Source organism: Ammospiza caudacuta, chromosome Z (genome assembly GCF_027887145.1).
Source record: "Ammospiza caudacuta isolate bAmmCau1 chromosome Z, bAmmCau1.pri, whole genome shotgun sequence".
Classification (NCBI taxonomy): domain Eukaryota; kingdom Metazoa; phylum Chordata; class Aves; order Passeriformes; family Passerellidae; genus Ammospiza; species Ammospiza caudacuta.
In genome coordinates, this window is record NC_080632.1 from 66,835,381 (window position 1) to 66,854,067 (window position 18,687).

An 18,687-nucleotide genomic window follows, 5' to 3' on the forward strand; every position below is an offset into this window, starting at 1 on the left:
ATTGCCACAAATTCAATCCTTAAGACAAACGGCAAGCATGGCAACTGCTCTTTCAATGCCCGTGGTACCAATACGCACCCAAATTAGGGTGAGGTCACAGAGAGTTTCAATAGGAAGAAACAAAGAAACAACAGTCTACATTTCTTTGGAAAGATACAGTCCAAAGAATCTAGTAGATTCTACTAGAATCTAGTAGAATCAAAAGAAAACTGGATATTTACAATTTAATTTATCTAACACCCAACTACTAAGCAAAATGTCAAAAAACCATGTATCACAAGACATAGGAGTTGCATTAACCCCTAGTAAATGTGGGGTGCCTCAGCAATTACTCCTTTAAAAAGCTGGTAAACCTCAGCAAACATTTGTATCCCCTTCACTGTGTGTTTGACACAATTGTGACTAGCTCAAGTTGTAAGGGATTTTTGAGGTAATACCCTTCTTGCAATTTGGAAATACACTTCCCTATACTGCCAAAAAAAAGCTCAGAATCTTCAGCAATCTCATTCTCAGAGTAAGTTAATCAGTACAGGCATAGAGACAACTCTATATTGTTGTGAGAGACTAAAGGTAAGCACCAACCACCTCTCTGAGCCAGAAAATAAGTGCATTTTAACCTGAATGTTTAGGGGAAAAGAACAGCTTTTTGTAAGACCATCAGCGTTACAAACCGCTCACTGGACACAGTGCTTTTTCATTCCAAGCATTATTTCTGTACCAACAGGAATCAAAATAGGATACATAGAGTGTGAATCTTATCCTAAGTAGACTTACTGTTGCATATATGTCAATAGGTTTGTGTTTGCTGAATTCTTCTGGCCTCAGTTTGTGAGCTCCCATGGAGGTTTTCTGATAGTTCCAGGTTGTACAGGTTATATACCCCTGATGGCAGGCAACAATACCATCCCAGTCACTCTGATGTGCCACCTCTGCAGGGAAACACAGAGTCCTTTTAGAAACAGTAACTCCAATGTCAAACTTCAGTTCTCTTGATATTTTAAAGTACCTTTAGACAGAACGGTTCATATTTAGTGCTCTTGTTGCACACTCAAAAAGCCACCACTCAGAAATACCACAGGGCAAACAGCTGTACATGTGTAGTGTAAATATAATGTTAAAACAAAACCTCAAGCACTGTTTTGCACATTATGCTTGTGTCTTTGCACATTTTAACCTCTGCAGCTGGAAATGCATAATTCAATGTAAATGTTTTAAACTGGTTTAAATGGTTTAGACTGCTCAATCTTATACATTTCCAGCTGAGTGTCCTTAACTTTTTCTTCAGCTGTTGAAGCAGCAGAAGCCACCAGATAATGTCAGGTTTAAGAAATAAATCTGCTTCTCATAGCAAAATACTTCTTTTGTGTTTCCAGGAAAATTGTTTATCAAAAGCTCAGTATCCAAACTTTGTAGTCAAATATGATATATGGAGATCTAAACAATGAGCAAGCTTGATTTTTTCCTGGAAATGTAAAAAAATTGAGAGCTTTAAATTAGGTACTTCTAGAACTTAAAAGCTTAAAACAAGATACAAACTGGTTCACTTAATGGAACAAAGAGAACAATGTATTTAAGTAAGTGGAAGTTTTAAATCTTCAAATACAGGCAGCTCTAATATGAATTTTAAAATTAATTAATTTCAAATATAAATCTTAAAAATTTACACACATATTTGCAACAAGAGTGTACAGGCAGTGAATACCACATAAGTCAAATGGCTCCACAAAATTGTAAATCCAGATCTTTCAACATAGGAAACAATAAAACACCCTCAGAAGAGAGAATACCTACACTTCTGACAAAAGAGATTTCAAGTCTGAAGAGGAGGTCATTAATTCAAAGAAGCACATTTTGATGAAGCAAATATAATTGTAATTCTGCCTAAAGAAGTTAGAATCATTATTTGCATACTGAATTACAAATGAACTGACTACTTGAAATTCAGCTTTAAAAAATGACTCAAATAAGTGTACTGAGGACTCAAAATCAACTGTAAGCGTAACTAAGACTTCCTCAGCTGACAAAGATCATTCTCCACCTAGCTGCTGGTTCTGCAACCTGAAATAATATGTATATCTGTAGATTTTGGTTCCCATGCAGGAGATTTTCAAGCCAAGAGCCAGATAAGGATGTTTTAACATAAAATGCTCTTTTTGAGATATTGGAACAGTTTACCAAGTCAAACACAATTTTTAACTGTCACTCAGTAGCTCATGAAAGATCACAGAGTAATCTAAATATAGCATGTGCTTCCAAAACAATAGTGTTTTGAGGGTTAAAAACTGAAATTCATACATGAAGATAACATATTCACATTTAATTTGTAACCTATGTCAAAGACCACTCACCTGAAGCAAAGGCTGTAATTGGTGGAAGTGCCATTGTATCCAGCTTAAGGCCTTTCTTTTTTGATTTCTTTTTATTAATTGAACCTTAAAAATAGAAATTAAGGGACTTAGTCTCATTGTCAGAACTGAGAGTAATGGTTTAAAAGGGACTGTTAACAAAATGCAAAGCTCCTTTTAAATTTAGAAACATTTGACTTTAATAAACACAACCCTGTTCCCTAGGTTTGTAAAGCTAAGAACACTAATAGTTTGTGTTAAAATTCATGCAATGCTAAGCAAATCACCAGACTTCTACATCCACAGCTGTGAATTCACTACTCAATCTACTTGTTCCAGGATCTTGTGCTGAAATCCTGAGGCAAAGGTTCCCCCATCACAGCTGAAAATGTGATGAAATGAAAATAGACATGACTATATAAAGCAATAAACAGCATCCAGACCTTTCAGTAACCTAAGAACACTGAATTTCAAATTAATGCCCAAATTCATTTTAATGCATCTTTTTAAACAGGTCCAAATACATATCTAACAACATGGACAGATAATTAAAACTAAGAATTATTTGAATTTTTCTGATCCTTTCTCTCCCAAATGAAAGTGTTTCTTTACCATGGCATGATGTGCAAGTTGTGCTTAAGTCAAACTGTACACCTGTACACTGAATCAAAAGAACTCAAGCCAAGAAATAAGAACTGGCTAATAATTTAGTCAATTGAACAGAATGGAAACAGGGTAAAAAGCTGCAATTACATATGCTGAAATGGGAGCTGGTGCAGCCAGGTGACATTAAAATGTCATACAAAAATCATGCACAGTGTTTCCCACAGTGAAGTAACATACACTGCCAGGATCAGAAAGCTCTTTTTTAAAGAATAATCAAATACAGCAGCACACTTATTGCAGGAAGGACTGAGTCTGCAGAATAAGGTGAGGTGATTAGGTTTTATAGAACAGCTGAAATGAAAATAAGGCCTGACTAACATTTACATATATGCTTTTCTGGCCTTCTTTTTTCACCTGTGTTTGTACTTTGACTGAGATACTTACCACGTCCTAAACTTTTATTGAACTTTTCATGCACAGTTGAAAAAGATTGCAATGTTCCATCTTGACCTAAGAAAGTATTAGCAAAGAGCAGTGAAGGGCAAAAATCAACTTTACATACAAGCTATTGAGCAAGAAAAGTAAAAAGTAAGCAATAAGCAACTTCAAACACTGTAATAAGGTATTTACTAAAAATTCTGGTCCAAGAATAAATACAGATACACTCTAAGTGGCAGAACTAATGGAACCTAATTTTCTGTGGCCTACATCCCATTCTTACAACTCTGCCCTGCACATTATCAGAATGACCCCTCTTCACAGACATCTTTTCTATGTTCAATTCGTCTGACTCTGTAATGTTCGTGACATTAATGAAATTTTATGAAGTTAATCTGAGGAGATGCCTCTTCTAAGTAAACCAGTAGCCCATGAAAGGCAACCCTAACTCACTTCTGCTGCACAAAGTCTGATCACTGTTTCAGAAAGGAGGGCAGAGTGTCAGTCTCTCCGCACTGCAGATACATCAGATCTCAAAGGTCAAGTCCCTTTTCATTGTAAAGGTTGTGTTTGTGCCCTCACCACTGAAAAAGCAAATGTGAAGATTTTTTAAGCAATACTTAAGATTGAGATTGTGGTTTGTCTGGTGTGAGCTGAAATACAGACAATAACTCATTACATGAACGCAAGTCACTAGCTGGATGACTCGCAAGAGATTTTAGTACAGGTAGTGTAATGCTTTCAAAAGTAGGCCATACAAACAATTAATTTCTTAAGAGTAATTAGAGACCAGATGACGAGTCTCTATCATCTCATCACTTAAGTGGTCTAGGGTAAAACACCAGCACTTCCCTCGCCTAAGGGGTCTTTTTAAATATGCTAGTTTCTAAGGAAAGGTAGTCACTTATGCAATTTTACACTCTTAGATTAATATCTCAGTAAAAATCAACCCTGAAAATATGTATTACGATACAAGTATGCTGCAATATATTACAAAGACAGTGCAAGCCACAAAGCTTGATCAAACTAGAGGAAAAAGTAGTTACTAAATGCATTACACTGCTTATTTTTCCCCTGCCACAATCAAATTTTTTGAGTTGATTACAGGTTTCATTCTGACCAGCTAATACCTGCTCAGAAAATAACAAAACCATTTTTATTCATCAAATATATAAATATGGATGAAAAGAGCAGCTCCTTTGCTATTCTCCTTTCAAGTACTTTTCAGCTTGCTGATGTGCTACTCTAGGGAAACACTACTTTCCTACTAGAGTAGGAAAACTCTAGTGAAACACTTTGTTACAGTAATAAATAATGTTGTTTATGTTAGCCACTTACTGTGTTTCATAAACACATACAACACTTGAAATATAATCTAATGAATTAATAAAACAAAGACACTTAGCTCTGCACATTTTCTTTATCACAGCAAGAAAGCAGACTGAAGAAGAATGGAAACTCATACCTGCACTAAGAATCTGCTCTCCATTTTGCCCGTGATATCTGATTTTTGTTGGTGGTGCACTATGTCCCATTCGGCTTCTCAGTACACGACCTGTACCACCAGGCCCATCAAAAATCCAAACCTGCACCCCAAAATAAGCAGAAAAAACCAGGCTGACAAACACTGCCTTGCCAATAACTGTACCTCTTGTCAGCAGAACGTGTTTCTCTGGGAGCTGGTGCGGCCAACTTCACACACTGGCTTTCAGCCTTAACCCTCAAACTTTGGAAGCTTCCATCACATCACCTTATTTGTTTCCTGCTGTTCATTCTGCCCTTCCACCAAAGCCCAGTGGCATCAGAGGACATGCAGCATAAGGGACTTTTATCAGCAGCAACTGCTTATGATCCAAAACATTATCAAAATGGATCAAGATTTAAAAGCATACTGGGATGTAAAGTGTGGTTCTGGAAATGTGGATCCAAAGCTTTGTTCTTCAAGGGTACTACAAAGCAGTAAATGAAGCAATGACAACATAGCAGCAAATCTTCTGTCCACTACAGTCCAACTCAGACCAGCAACTTGAATTTTGTTGTATCGGTTTCAGAGAGCAGCAGAGATTGTAACTCACCCGTAGAGCATTATCAGCACCATTAGTAATAAGAAGTGGCTCTCCAGGGACAAATGTCATGCCAGCTATTGCTGTGGAATGGGCATCTTGCATCTGACACATCAGCCTCTTCTCTTCTAGATCCCACAAAGCAATGTGTCCAACTGGGCTTCCAGCTGCCATTATTGGGTGTCCATCTGCTCAAAAAAAAAAAAAAAGTTCAAAAAGTTTGCTTATTGACATTCAGCTCATCCCTAATGTCTTGTCACATCTTAAATCTGATGCTAGGCAAATCTACAATCATAAGGAAAAAGAAATCTCAAGTTGATGCTAGAAATAATATAGGTTTTAACAGAAATATTGTAGTATGTCTATCAGAAAAGAAACAAAACTCACTGATTAAAAAAATACTAATTTTTCATATCAGAGAACAATAAAATCTCTAAATCCGGCAATCAGAGCTAGAGATTTTGCTTGAAAACACAATGGGTATTGACACAAAAAGGCTCTCTTTCTACTTCTCACAAATCTTTCCACAATTTTCTCCTGTATCATTCCTCCTCAACAGGGTCTGCACTCAATCTATATTCTGTTAAGATTCACAAGATTATTCAAATGAGAGATTAGCTTCGGTATCAAGCTCTGCAGGCAGGATCAACATTAGAGTAACTAGCTCTAATAATCAGGACATGTTTGTTAGACAAGAAAAAGCTGTGAATACAAGTCAAGATTCCCCAGTAACATCCATTCAGCATTCACCCAACTATTAACATTTGGGGGGGGAAAGACACTGCTGAGCAGTAGGTATGGACACTAAAGCAGGATGTACTGATTACAATACCTCTGACAATTGTGTACTGTATCAGCTCTTGGCACACTGTCAACAAACTTTTCTTTTCAAGTATACTGTATATCACTTTCTATGCAATAAAACCACAAGAAAATGCAATAAAACACCTAGCATGACAAAAATGCACGATCTCACCTTTTCTAGACTACCTTCAGCCTTTGAAAACTGAAACTGTCAGCACAAATTCGATTCTGAAATGTTTTATCACAAATGTTGTCCTCCATTTCTTTAGTCTTAGTGCTTTCATACATATTTTCACTTAAAACACTAGGACTTACCTGTACGAAAAGATATTGCTGTGATGGGACCCCAGTCCTGTTGAAATTTCATCAGAGTTTCATCAAACTTAATATTATGTACAATGATATGACCAGATACAAGGCCGACAGCAACAACATCCACTGCTGGAGCCTGCAAGAAATGAAAAAATTCTGTTTCCAGAAGCTGGGACTACTGTGAAAAATAGAGCTTTTGTGAGTTTTATCCTAGACAACTCTGACCATTTCCACCAGCTGTCATCAATGCTACTGGTAAGTTTTAACTTACTTTTGTATCTAAAAAATAATTATAGCAAATACATTACAAAATCTTTTACTGAATCAACAAAATCTACACTTTATCAAACTCCAAAGCAAAACAAATTTGGCAAAAAAACTACCAGTATCATGAAGCTTCATGATACACCTGCATCTTGAAATCTCTGTGACTTCATGACATCATTCAGTGAAGACTATAGATACGATGAACACAAAACAGGTAAGATGCCAAATAAAACAGAACTAGGAATAGAGAAGGAGGAGATAATAAACCTTCAGTCCAGAGAGGGTTACTATAATTACCTGGGAGAATACATGCCATCTTTACTGATGCAATTTTAAACAACAATATTTTGCCTGCTGTTCTCGACCAATTACATGTGAAAATAAAAGATAACGAAAAATACTAACTTGTTCAAGAGTTGTGACTGCTAAGCCCCATCCTGGAAACAAGTACAAGAGTTTGCTGTGAAAAAAAAACATAAAAAACTCATAAATCAATTAACCCTTAGGGATTTTCTGTGACACAGTGATTGCTTTATATGTACTGATACAGAAAGCCTGTGATACTAAGAAGTAAGGTTAAAAATAAAACTTATGGCTAAATTTTATTGAAAAGGCAGTGTTGTGTATTAATACCAGAACAATGAAATAACTATATGCCATGAACATATGAAAAAATGAAATATCTGTGATATCATGGCAAGCTGACTTAGGAGAATGAAACACTGATTTATGCAAGTTGACTTAACACGTGTTTGCAGCATGAACATTAACTTGCAATGAAGCCCACTGTACCTGTAACTTTCATGATTTAGAAAAGCAGCTGCTCATGGTAGGAATGAAACACTGACATTATGGGTGATGATCTACTGGGACACGCTCAGAGACAACTGCATGCCTATGCATCTCTTACCTGAATCTAAGCTCAAATGCTAGTAATTACCTCTACTCTACCTGCCAGCACTTCCTCGGACCCACAACAACCAAAAAAATCAAGCTTGGAAGATGGGAGGCAGGAGGTCTGAACATGTTTTTACTATTATTTCAAAAGCTTTCATGTGAAAGCTATGTGATTCCAAGAAATTAAAAAAAAAAAATTCCTGAACAACCCCTGACATTTTGCAAGGAGATTACTCTTACAACACACAACCTGAAAGGCATCAGCATTCAGGGAGCAGCAGCATTCCTTGTTCCTGGAAATATACCAACTGAAAACTTGTGCCAGAAGTCAGTAAAAGATTCCACACTTAACAGTATCATTTGTTGCCTATCAAACTACTTGGAGCATTAAGCACAGCCAAAGTATCAGGAATCTTACTTGGATCTTATATTCCATAGCTGCAAGGTTCCTTGTTCACTCCCAAGGAGAATTTTATTCAGATAGGTGCTGGGGTGCAGAAGTGCAGAAACTGCAAAAGTGGCTTTATCAAAATCTATCTGAAGATATTCTTCTGCAAAAACAGCAAGAAACAGTGTTAGTGTGGCTACCCCTACAAATCTGCAGGCTTGTACTCCCTTTGCAAATGTAAAAGCAGGATAGATGTTTAACTCTTCAAATCTGTAACTGGCTTTTCTTACAGGATTAGCTAACACGTAACAGAAAAGACTAAATGCCTTTACCATGTAAACATCTGTTTGCTTGAAGGTGTATTTTTTCCCTGTAAGTCTATCCAGTACAACAATACTGGCAATACCATATCTTTGTCTGATTTATATCTTTCTGAGGGATTCCTGCTCCTGCCTGAGCAAAACACCTCATCTGATTAGAATGCCTGTTTGTTATAGCAACTCCAAACCTCTAAACCTGGTTACAAACACTTTCAACAACCAGCACGCAGAGAATAACACTGGTGACACCAATGAATGCTTTCTAAAGAAACATGTTTGGGGTCCTGAAGCACAATTTCACAAAGCACTTGAAAATGGCATGAGAAGATGCTGACACATATGAAAAGATTATTCATTAGCATTTAGTCACACCCAGTCTGTTAGATACCAAGGAATTACAAGAATTAGAAATAATGCCAAAGCTGCTCTATCACAGCCTTTACAAGAAAATGGAACACTAAAATGTAAGTTTCATATAATCATTCTCTTTTACATCTACACGGAATCTCACTGAGCCTCTGCACATGGCAGAGTATCCATTAATGAAACGTTACTGCAGGATTAGGACTTAAATAGCATGATCATGTAAGAATTTTCTTTTTTAAGGATAATTGCTTCTGAATGTGTGCATTTAAAAAAAAAACATTCTTCCTAAATTACCGAATGTCTAACAGTGCTATCCTATAAAGCAGCAAAAAAAATAAAATCTCTCACCTTCTGACTGTATATTCCAAACAATAAGAACATTATCAACATCCACAGAGATGACATGATCACCAAAAGGCTGTAGAAGGTGTATCCTTGCCTTGTGGCCTTCATAGGTATGAACCACCTATAATTTCAAAATAGAAATGCTTCTAATAAGCTGTTAAGGTAGAATACCACGTTAACATAATACTTGAGGACAGCTAAAAGATGTCAGCAACAAGTTCAAATAAAATTCATGGAAAGGACACACAACTTGAAATGCAACAGAGATAATTGTATCTGATATTTACAACTGTTTGAAAAATATGCTAGCTAGGGATTTTTAATTATTTATTTTCAATTAATTTAGCTTATGTGAATTGATGATTTTTTCAATCTTTAAATAGCTACTTAATTATTCCAATTTATAAGTAAAACATAGTTCAGCATTATGGAATTTGCTCTTACGTTCCAGTTTAAGGTTTTAACTCCTCGTTTTACAGCTAATTTCCCTAAAACTGAAGGTACCAAACAGCTACAGAAACAGGCATTCAGAGAAAATTAACTGCCTTGATATCACAGACACTACACAACTGTTTTGTACTACTGAGTAATAAGTAAGGTAACAGAAACCTCTTTGTTCCTGGCAAAAGCATGGAGAATATTGTCATATGAAGCAAATATCAGCATGCGATCTGCTGCCAAACATGTGATGTCCTGTGGCAAAGCGTTACCTGTTAATCAAACAACAGAAAAGATAAATGAGTTTCAGGTTCCTAGCAAGACAGAAAGCTTGACAGTGTATTTCTTGGGAACAGTGACCCACAAAGAAAACCCTCTGTTCGAACATCATGTTGAATTTTAGAGAAATACACACATTTCAGAAGCATGCAAATATTACTACAAAACATTACACCAATAACAACATCATAAGTAAGATAAGACTGGAAGAACATAAGGCTGTTATTTTGAAAAGCACTTAAAAATAAATCAGTGAAATATCTCTGTAAGTAAAGGTACACATTAGCTCTGTGAGGGCTGAAAAAACAGATGATTAAAGTCTCAACATTAGCAATGCTTATTAGGTTAAGTTATTCTGCAGGCCTAGCAGTTAGTGACTCACTCCTGCACCTATCTCCTGATCACACAAAGAATTTAATGCTCTAAGAATACATCTCATTCCTTACCTCATGACTGGTTCAGAAAGAGTATCTAAAATCGGTATATTTACTTTACTAGCCCAAAAGGTAAAAGAATCAAAGTTCCAAACCACACTGAGAAGCTGCTGGTGTGGTCCCAAATAGTAGAAAAAAGGAAAACAAATTACTATAGGGAATAATACTCTCAATCCAAGGAAATATAAAAACGTAAATTACTAAAGCACTTTACACTTCTGCAGAGAAACACTAGGTCAAAAATCACTGTGGGAGTGCACCTATGAAACAAAAAAACTAGCATGGTCACACAGCAGCCTTTCCCACAAAGGTGCTCTGTACCGCGAATTGTTAGCAGGCAAAAAGAAAACTGCACCCTCTGCTGTACTGCAGCACAGCTTCAAAATGAGAACTAAAATAAGAACATAAAATAAGGTTGCACTCCATGAGGTTTCATTTGTTTGAACATATCTTCCCACAGCACCCCTGAAGTGACTGAGGCTTACAACCAGGTTACAGACACCTGGCACTCCACAGGAGCTGCATGAAAGGCTGCTTAGGCTAAGACAGTTTTAGGCAGACCCAAGTTAAAAAGTTCAGAGCATCAACCACATAACATCTACAAACCAACAGCACATAAAAATATGGGAGGCACAGCATTCATTTTTTTCAATCACAATTTTGTATGCAAACATTTCAATTTCTCAAAAAGCTTAGATGACTACATCATGTAAGAAGATGTAGCCCACTGAAGAACAGAATATGCAATGTTTTTATCACTTTGCAAGATGAAAAGTTAATTTGTTTATACCTTTAAAAATGCATAGCTGAAATCTTAATCTAGTCCTGGTTGTGTGACATTTTTTCTCAAATTTACAGATCATCTATTAATAGAAAATATTTTACATATGACATCTCTGTAAAAGCTTTGTGGCAGACAGAAGTAAAGTCCCTACTTTTCAAGACAGAGAGCATACCTCTGAATCGTGTAAGTGTCAAGTGAAAGGGAGCTTTGGAAATCAACTGGTTCAACATGCCACCAGCTCCTCACAAAGTTTAGCTCCAGTACTAGACTGGGTTAGCTGCAGCTGCGCCCAGCTGAGTCTTGAACACTTCCGTGGAAGGAGTTCTCCTCAAGTTCTACATTGTACCACAGTTACTTCTTTGGGACATTTTTCCTACCCTCCACTGTGACCCTCTCAGGGTCTCAGCAGTCTGTGGGTGTTGCCCCTTGCTGCTCTGTCCACCACCATCAGCACAAATCCAACCCCACCATCCTTCTGCCCTTCAGGCACCCTCTGGGTCACCCTGAATCTTGCCCTTCTTAGCACTAAGCAGACCCAGCTACTCCAATGCCTCTTTCCATACTGCTTGCTGTAGACACTCTCCTGCTCCTCAGCATGTCTCCTGCAGGTGGAAGGGACAGAACCGCACTAACAGGGTGCTGCAGTCCAGCCACGGCCCCACTGGCGTGAGGTGCCGGGGGAGAAGAGCTTTGCCTGATCTGCTGGATGCATTCCCGATGAGGTTTGACACCCAGCCTGCCTTACCCACAGTTACCGTGTCTCTGGTGCGCACTCAGCCTGGCACCAGCACAGTTCCAGCTTCTCCGCAGCAGGATGCCATGGGCCAGTCAGCTCCCAGCTGCTCCGTGCAGCAGGATTCTGCACTTGTCCTCGCCAGACTTGGCAAGGCTCCTGCTGGCCCAGGATTCATGTTTTGCAGCAGCTCCCTGGACCAAAACTTTGCCATTCTGGGTGTCAGCTCCTCCTCCTAAAACAGCATCCTCTGCAAGCTTATCCTAGGGGTGCACGCTGCCTCATCACCCTGGCTGCTGGGGATGGTGCTGAAGAATGTGGGCCCTGCTGCTGACACCCAGGGTGCACTGCCACCAAAGGCCAAGTGAGTGTCCAGCCACCAATCCATATCCTTTGTATCCACCAGCACAACCAACTCCTTACACCCCCTGAAGGCATCCACATCTATTTTCTTCATGTAATTATTTTTCTCCTATAAGAGTCTTCTAATAATCACAAAAACAACAAAAAAGGGATGTGAAATTAATTCAATAAATTAATAATTGAGCTTTATTCACTGTGCAATCAATCCTTACGGCTTAGAGGTGTTTTTGGAAGAACAAGATGGTAAGAACAGAAGGTTCAAAAGGTATGTCTCTAAGAAAACTAAATTTCAGTTTCAACAGTAGTCTTATTTACAAACCGGTATTTTAGATTTCTGAGACTTCTTTTAATATATTTCAGTGTAAATATTAGCAAGTACAATTTATTTTCTTGTTTTTTAGTTGAAAATGAAGTGCAGATGTTGGACATGTTTAAAAAAAAACCCAACAAAATAAGATGAATTAACAATTTATGAATACTTACTCACAGCAACAATACCAAGCTTCTTCACCTGCAATGAAAATGTTAAAAATGCATTTTTAGTGACTGGTTGCAATGAATTTGGTATAAGCAAATTAAAAATTCTAGGAATTAACCTAGATCAGACAATGTATTTGATACTTCATAAACCAGGAAGATTACTCATTGCAGTTTAGAACACTGTCTACTGAAAAACACACAGGCAGCAGGTCAAAAGGAATGGGACAATACATTTGCCAAAAGACAACTACTCATCAACAGTAAGTTGTGCTTCCTGATGTATTTTACCCTAATGCATAGGAAACTTAAGGACGTGTTTAGGCATCCTGAGCAGTTTGGGTACCATCATTTCCACATCATCTCTGCTTCTACCTTATTTTCACCACAACCACCCTGTATTCTAATTTTATCTCTGTTTACAGAGATTTTGCTTTAGTTGCAAACACCTAGCCATCTCTGCCAGTGATGATCACTACTCTATTCAAAGGCTGTGAAGAAGACTGACAGGAGTGAACGCAAAAAGGTGCCACAGAAGCAGAGGAAGATCCCTGATGTCTGCACTCAGGTGTTAGCTGTACTCAGCTCAGTTCTGTGCTGTACTGCATCCTACACAGTGAAAACGCTTTGGCTGAGCCCCGGGAAGTCACGGAGTCTCCCTCTTTTGAGGCATTCCAAACCCACCTAAACACCTTCCACTGTAACCTGCTCTAGGTGACCCGTCCTTGGCAGGGGGTTTGGTCTGGGTGATCTCCAGAGGCCCTTTCCAACCTTCAGGGGTATAGGATTCTACACCGCAAAAAAACCGAGTCCGCATCACAGGCTTTCATCTTGCTGAGCTCAACTGTGCTGATCCGTTCTCATACAGGAGTTTTAGCAGGATCTGAGGGCCCCCCGCCCCTAAAGCGTAACCCTCAAACGCTAAACCAGAGCGGGTTTGATTTATCTCCTGATGAAGGAAAAGCTTCAGTAGCTGGGCGCTCCCGACGAATGGGCCGTGCCGCACCGGCTAGGGCTGCCCACATGGCTGAACGAGCTCATTCGCGGCCTGTTCAGCCGGCAGCCTCCCAGCCTCCCTCCCTCCCGGTCAGGCCGGCAGCAGAGGAGCGGCACCGGGGCGCCGCAGCCCCGCACACGCTCCCGCATCACGACGGCGAGGGCGGAGGGGGAGGGCAGGAAGAGGCAGACCTCTCTGCACGGCCCCCGCCTCCCCACGGCCGGTGGGAGCGGGAAGGAGGCCGGGAAAAAGGAGCGGGGACCGGGACGCCGCGTACTCACATTGTAGGTGTGCACGCTGCGCCCGACGGCCACGGCCACGTAGAACTCGCGGTGGCGGCCGTGGTAGCGCAGGACGTGCGGGACGTGCCCGCTGAAGCGGCCGAGCACCCGGAACGCGGCGAAGAGCCCCGCGCCCTCCCGCGCCATCGCTCCGCACGTGTCCCCGTCCGCGTCCGCATCCGCCCGCCCTCCCGCAGGAAGCGCCCGCCCTCCCGCAGGAAGCGCCTGCCCGCCCGCTTCCGCCGCCCCGCCCCGCCCCGCCGTGCGCCGCCGAAGGCGGCCTCGCTCCGCCCCGGCCCCGCTCCGCCCCGGCTCCGCGCCGCACGCCGCGCACGGGCGCGATGCCGCCAACTCTGCCGCAAACATTCCACGCAGCCGCGACTGCGCGGTGGTTTTTTGTTGTTTTTTTTTTCCTTTTATTCTTCATTTTTGTATCCCCTTTTAGTCTTCATTTCGTTATCCCCTTTGCCGTGGCAAAGCACCAGGTGCGGTTGCGGGCGGTCCCGCCGCAGAGGCGGCAGCGGGGCGCGAGGTGAGCCCATCTCCGATGGCGCATCCCTCGAGACACCCGCCTCGGGAGCCTCTGAACTTCCCGAGGTGTCTGTTTTGAGTTTTTGTGGTGGTGGTTTTGTATGTGGGTTGTTGTTTTGTTTGTTTGTTTGGTTGGTTTTTTTTAATAAATTATGGATATTAAAAAAAAAACCAAAAAAAAAACCAAAAACAAAACCCAAAAACCAACCCTCAGGATGACTCCGTTGCCATGACTGTACGGCGGACAATGCAAGTGAAGTCCGGCGGAGGACGCAAAATGCAAATCCGCGCCCTCCCCCGGCCACCTATCCTAAGTTGTTGTAGCTTCTCCACACCGCCACCAGCTCCCGGGGTTTGCTCCTGTCGCACGGGACCGGGCTTGGCGTCCCGGCGGCGCTCCCGGCGCTGTCTCCGGGGCTGCCCCGCCGCGCTGTCCCAGTACTGCCCTGCTGTGGCGCATCGAAGCCGGGGCAGTGGCGCTTCAGGACGGACTGGGTGAGGCGCCACAGCTCCGGCCGCTCCCCGCATCCCCGCGCCCGCTCCAGGAGGCATTCCAGCAGCCGGCCCGCTCGCTCCGCCCGCCTCGAGTCCTGCGAGCAGACGGCCGGTCACGACCCTTAACTTCTTTTCCCTTCAGCGCCTCCCCATGCATCCCTAGAAAGAGGCTACCCATTCACCACTCCAAGGATATAATAAAGCACCTCATCCTTGCTTGCCCCCTTCTGTCCGCTTTCCCTTCTTTCTCTTTCCTCACTTTCCTCCTCTCTTTTCCCATCCTCCCCTCCTTCTCCCCCTTACCTTTCCCCCATTCCCTCATACTCCTTTCTCCCTTTCTTGCCCCCCTCTTCCCTTTTTTTTTTTTTTTTTTTGGAAAGGGAATTCCTAGCCGCCGGGAAGGGAGCCCTCCGGGGCGAACCTCGGACAGCTGCTTGCCCGCCGGCTCGGAGGGCGCGTCCTCGCAGGTGTGAAAATCGAGTCGTAGCTCCTGGAAGGAAACAACAACAACAGAGGATGCTTGTTAAAGCCACGTCCCACGGGGTGGCCTTCGCAGGCTGCCAGCCTGTCTCGGGCCCCCCGTTATGGACATCCCTCCTGTCGGGGCGCCCCGTCCCGTCGCGGCCTCGCACGGTGCGGACGGCTGCGGGGTCGGGCGGCGGCCGTGCGGGGCGGCCGCTGCGGAGCTGCGCTGGGCAGCTCCGGGCTCTGATGTCCGAGCCAGCGGCAAGGCTACTGTCCCCGAAAAACACTGCCTGGTCTTTGAGCTAAGGGCCGGCTGCGCGTGTGAACCCTCCGCGTAGCTTCTAAACCGCTTATCACCTTTGCAACCGTGACACCGTCTTCAGCGTCGGTGAAGCATTATACAAGCGATTTTCAGTCCTACGAGTCTGCAAGGCGCTGGGAAGGGGTCGGGTAGAGCTCTGGCAGCGGCCGCCCGGGCTCCTGCTCTCCGTCCCTGCCAGTCCCAGCTTCAGCGAAGCACATTTTAGGAAGGTCGCCGGAGGAGAGCCGGACATAACTTCAAGGTCCTGTTTCACAGGTACCGGTTTACTATACTAGCCAACTCCCGGCTTCCTAACCGAGATTTTCAGAAAATAGCTGCCGGTGGTCAAGGGTAAAAACGTGGAGGCAGTGCTGTCCCGACAGTTTCCCTCCGATGCCACCAGAGAAAGCACCAACCTCTTGTGTAAAGGTTTTGGCTGCATCCAAAACGTTTAGTAGATCCTCTTGTATCTTGCCGTGGTTACAGAGGCTGAAATTGTAGGTGGATCCCCGCGGTAAGAAGGCGATCTGAAGAAAGATGATCGAGCTACAAAGGACTGTGTAAGAAAAAGCCAAAGGTTAATTATCCTGCACCACTACGTGACACGACAAGGCACGAAAGACAGCTGAAGAGAGGGATGCCCGTGCTTCAGAAGCACTAGAGAAACTGGTTGGTTACCGTTGAGATTATCCATGATGTCTTTACACGTTGTTTTTCTCCTCCCGGGCTTCAGCTCGTTGCTGGCTTCATATATGTACCTGTACGCCTACGGAAATAAAGGTTTCCAATTCCATAACCGGGACTCATTTGGACGTCTCTTGCACCTCTTTCCAGAACTGTAAATAATTATTACTCAGTCTTGAAGTTATGTCACTGATTCGAAAATAAAACCGGAATAACGAATAAAAATCAAAGGCATCATCCAAACCCCAACCAAAACAAAAGAAAACACAAAAGCTTTGCAACGGGCAATCTTGCTTGAAACAAGTGTCTGTAGCCCTCCCCGCAAACACGTGCGGTGCAACTTCAGCGGGAACTGCTGCAGTAAAACCCGATTTTTTCTTAAAGGCGAGAAAAAAATGCTTCGGGACGCCTGCAGAGGGTCTGCCCGGGGGTGGGCATGCACACCCTTCACACTGAGGCTGCAGGGACATCTCCCGTGCATCACTTTAACACGCGAGCGCGGGATAACTGGAGCATAGTGATCGTTCCTCCATCCCCGTCTACAATTAAGAGGTTTTTTTTCCCTCGAAGATGAACGTTTTATCTTACAAACCCCTTTCTCCGGTGTACCCCCTTGGCTTGCTGAGGCTGCGGGGAGCGCAGCTGCGCGGCCGTGGGACAGCCGAGCTGGCAGGGCAGCGGCGGCACGGGCACTGGGGACCCCGCGGCTCTGTCTGCCCCGGGCACGGGGTACCGGGATGCTCAGGACGACAAAGGACACGCTGCCCCGGGCACAGGGTATCGGTGTGAGAGGGACGTCGGGGGCCAGCCTGCCCCGGGCGCTGGCAACCAGGGTGCCGGGGGTGCGGGGCCAAAAGAGGCATGGCTCTGCTCCCTCCCTCCCTCGCTCCCCGGAGCCTCCACCGGGCGGCACGGACGCCCCTGCCACGCTCGGCACCAGCTGCTCCCGGGTCCTGCTGAAGTGTTTCACGGAAAGTGTCCCGGGAGCCTCCGCGGAAGCCCCGGCCGGGGGCGTGTTGGTTTTCGGGGAATGCTCCCTGCGGCGTGAGTCATGAGGGAAACCCTGGAAGGCTGCCGCGGGACAACGCGCCTCTCTGGCCCGCTGAGCTGGGGACCAGCCAGAGCAGCTTAGTCATCAGGGGGTGCCTTTCCGCTTGAGTGCATTCCCGCCCTGCCGCCTCTTGGATCTCCCCTTTGCTCCGTCCCTCCTCTCCCGCAGCCCAGCGCGGGAGGCCAGAGGCGGCCGCAGCAGCAGCAGCAGCGCCCCGGTCTGCACCGAGCGCTGCCGGACTCTGCTTCGCCACTCCGCGAATGCCGGCCTGCAGGCGTCTGCCTGAATTTGCGTTTTGCGGATATCTAATTCTAGTCACGGCTGACGTTTCAAAACCCGTGCTTTGATAGCTGTTGCACTAATGCAGATGTGTCTGCAAAGCTGGAGCTGAGCTCGGGCAGCCCTCGAGAGCCCTGGAGAAGGTGGTTACCTGCGTGGCTGTCACAGTGGTCCCAAACACATTCCAGTTTCCTGAAGGGTGTCTTCTTCTCATATTCTAGAAGGGGTTTTCTTAACTTGCAAAGTCATGTGCTTTAGTCTTTCTCCTAAGATTTTTGTTTGTTTTTGAAATTGCTAAGGGGCTTAATGGAAGTTATTAAATGTTGATAAAAAGATGAATCTGTTAAATAGCTTTGTGTTTCTCTGCATAATTGGAGGTGCACCATAGCACAAAGGTCACCTTAGGTGAGTTTTATCATACACCAGAGAACCAGCATCATAACCAAGGAAAGCCTATTTGTGCCACGAATTCAGTGTAATACTAATCTAAGGTCCAGGAATGTGCTATTTTTTACTTTTCATTGTTCATTTGTCTTTACTGAGCAGCACACAAACCCCTATGAATAGCTAAATAAAGGTATTTATTTGCCCCTACCTCACAGGACATAGCAAACTTGGTGTAGATGAAGGGAACAATTGTATTTTAATGCAAATAACAAGGGGTTGAAATTCTTTTCCATCACTGGTAGTATGCACATGCTTTTATTTCTGTGTCTCCAAAGATATAACAAAGTGCAAAGGACACTGGCAATATACTCATATTAGCAAATTTTAAAATTTGTGATTTTTAAGGAGAGCAGAAATATATGTGGCTATAAAAGACGATTTGATATTGAAAACATCCTTGTAAGTAAGTTCAAATGAAAGCCTATTAGGAAAAAGGGAATTAGCTTCCTCTTTGACCACCTTTTCTTTTTTATTTGTATGGAAAATTTCTGTGAATA

General features: G+C 43.2%; 1 protein-coding gene across 1 annotated transcript in view; it reads right to left on the reverse strand.

Annotated features, from left to right (window-relative positions):
- The window catches only part of WDR36 (WD repeat domain 36), a 28,792-nt gene extending 14,708 nt beyond the window's left edge, over window positions 1-14,084 (reverse strand). The window contains exons 1-12 of the mRNA XM_058823865.1: window positions 13,938-14,084; window positions 12,666-12,693; window positions 9,761-9,861; window positions 9,155-9,272; window positions 8,151-8,283; window positions 7,241-7,295; window positions 6,572-6,704; window positions 5,465-5,640; window positions 4,855-4,975; window positions 3,396-3,461; window positions 2,349-2,432; window positions 775-929 (exon numbers count right to left, since the gene is read on the reverse strand). Of these exons, the coding sequence (XP_058679848.1) occupies window positions 775-929; window positions 2,349-2,432; window positions 3,396-3,461; window positions 4,855-4,975; window positions 5,465-5,640; window positions 6,572-6,704; window positions 7,241-7,295; window positions 8,151-8,283; window positions 9,155-9,272; window positions 9,761-9,861; window positions 12,666-12,693; window positions 13,938-14,084 (1,317 nt within the window). The remainder of the gene's footprint in view (window positions 1-774; window positions 930-2,348; window positions 2,433-3,395; window positions 3,462-4,854; window positions 4,976-5,464; window positions 5,641-6,571; window positions 6,705-7,240; window positions 7,296-8,150; window positions 8,284-9,154; window positions 9,273-9,760; window positions 9,862-12,665; window positions 12,694-13,937) is intronic.
- Between the last annotated feature and the right edge of the window lie 4,603 nt (window positions 14,085-18,687).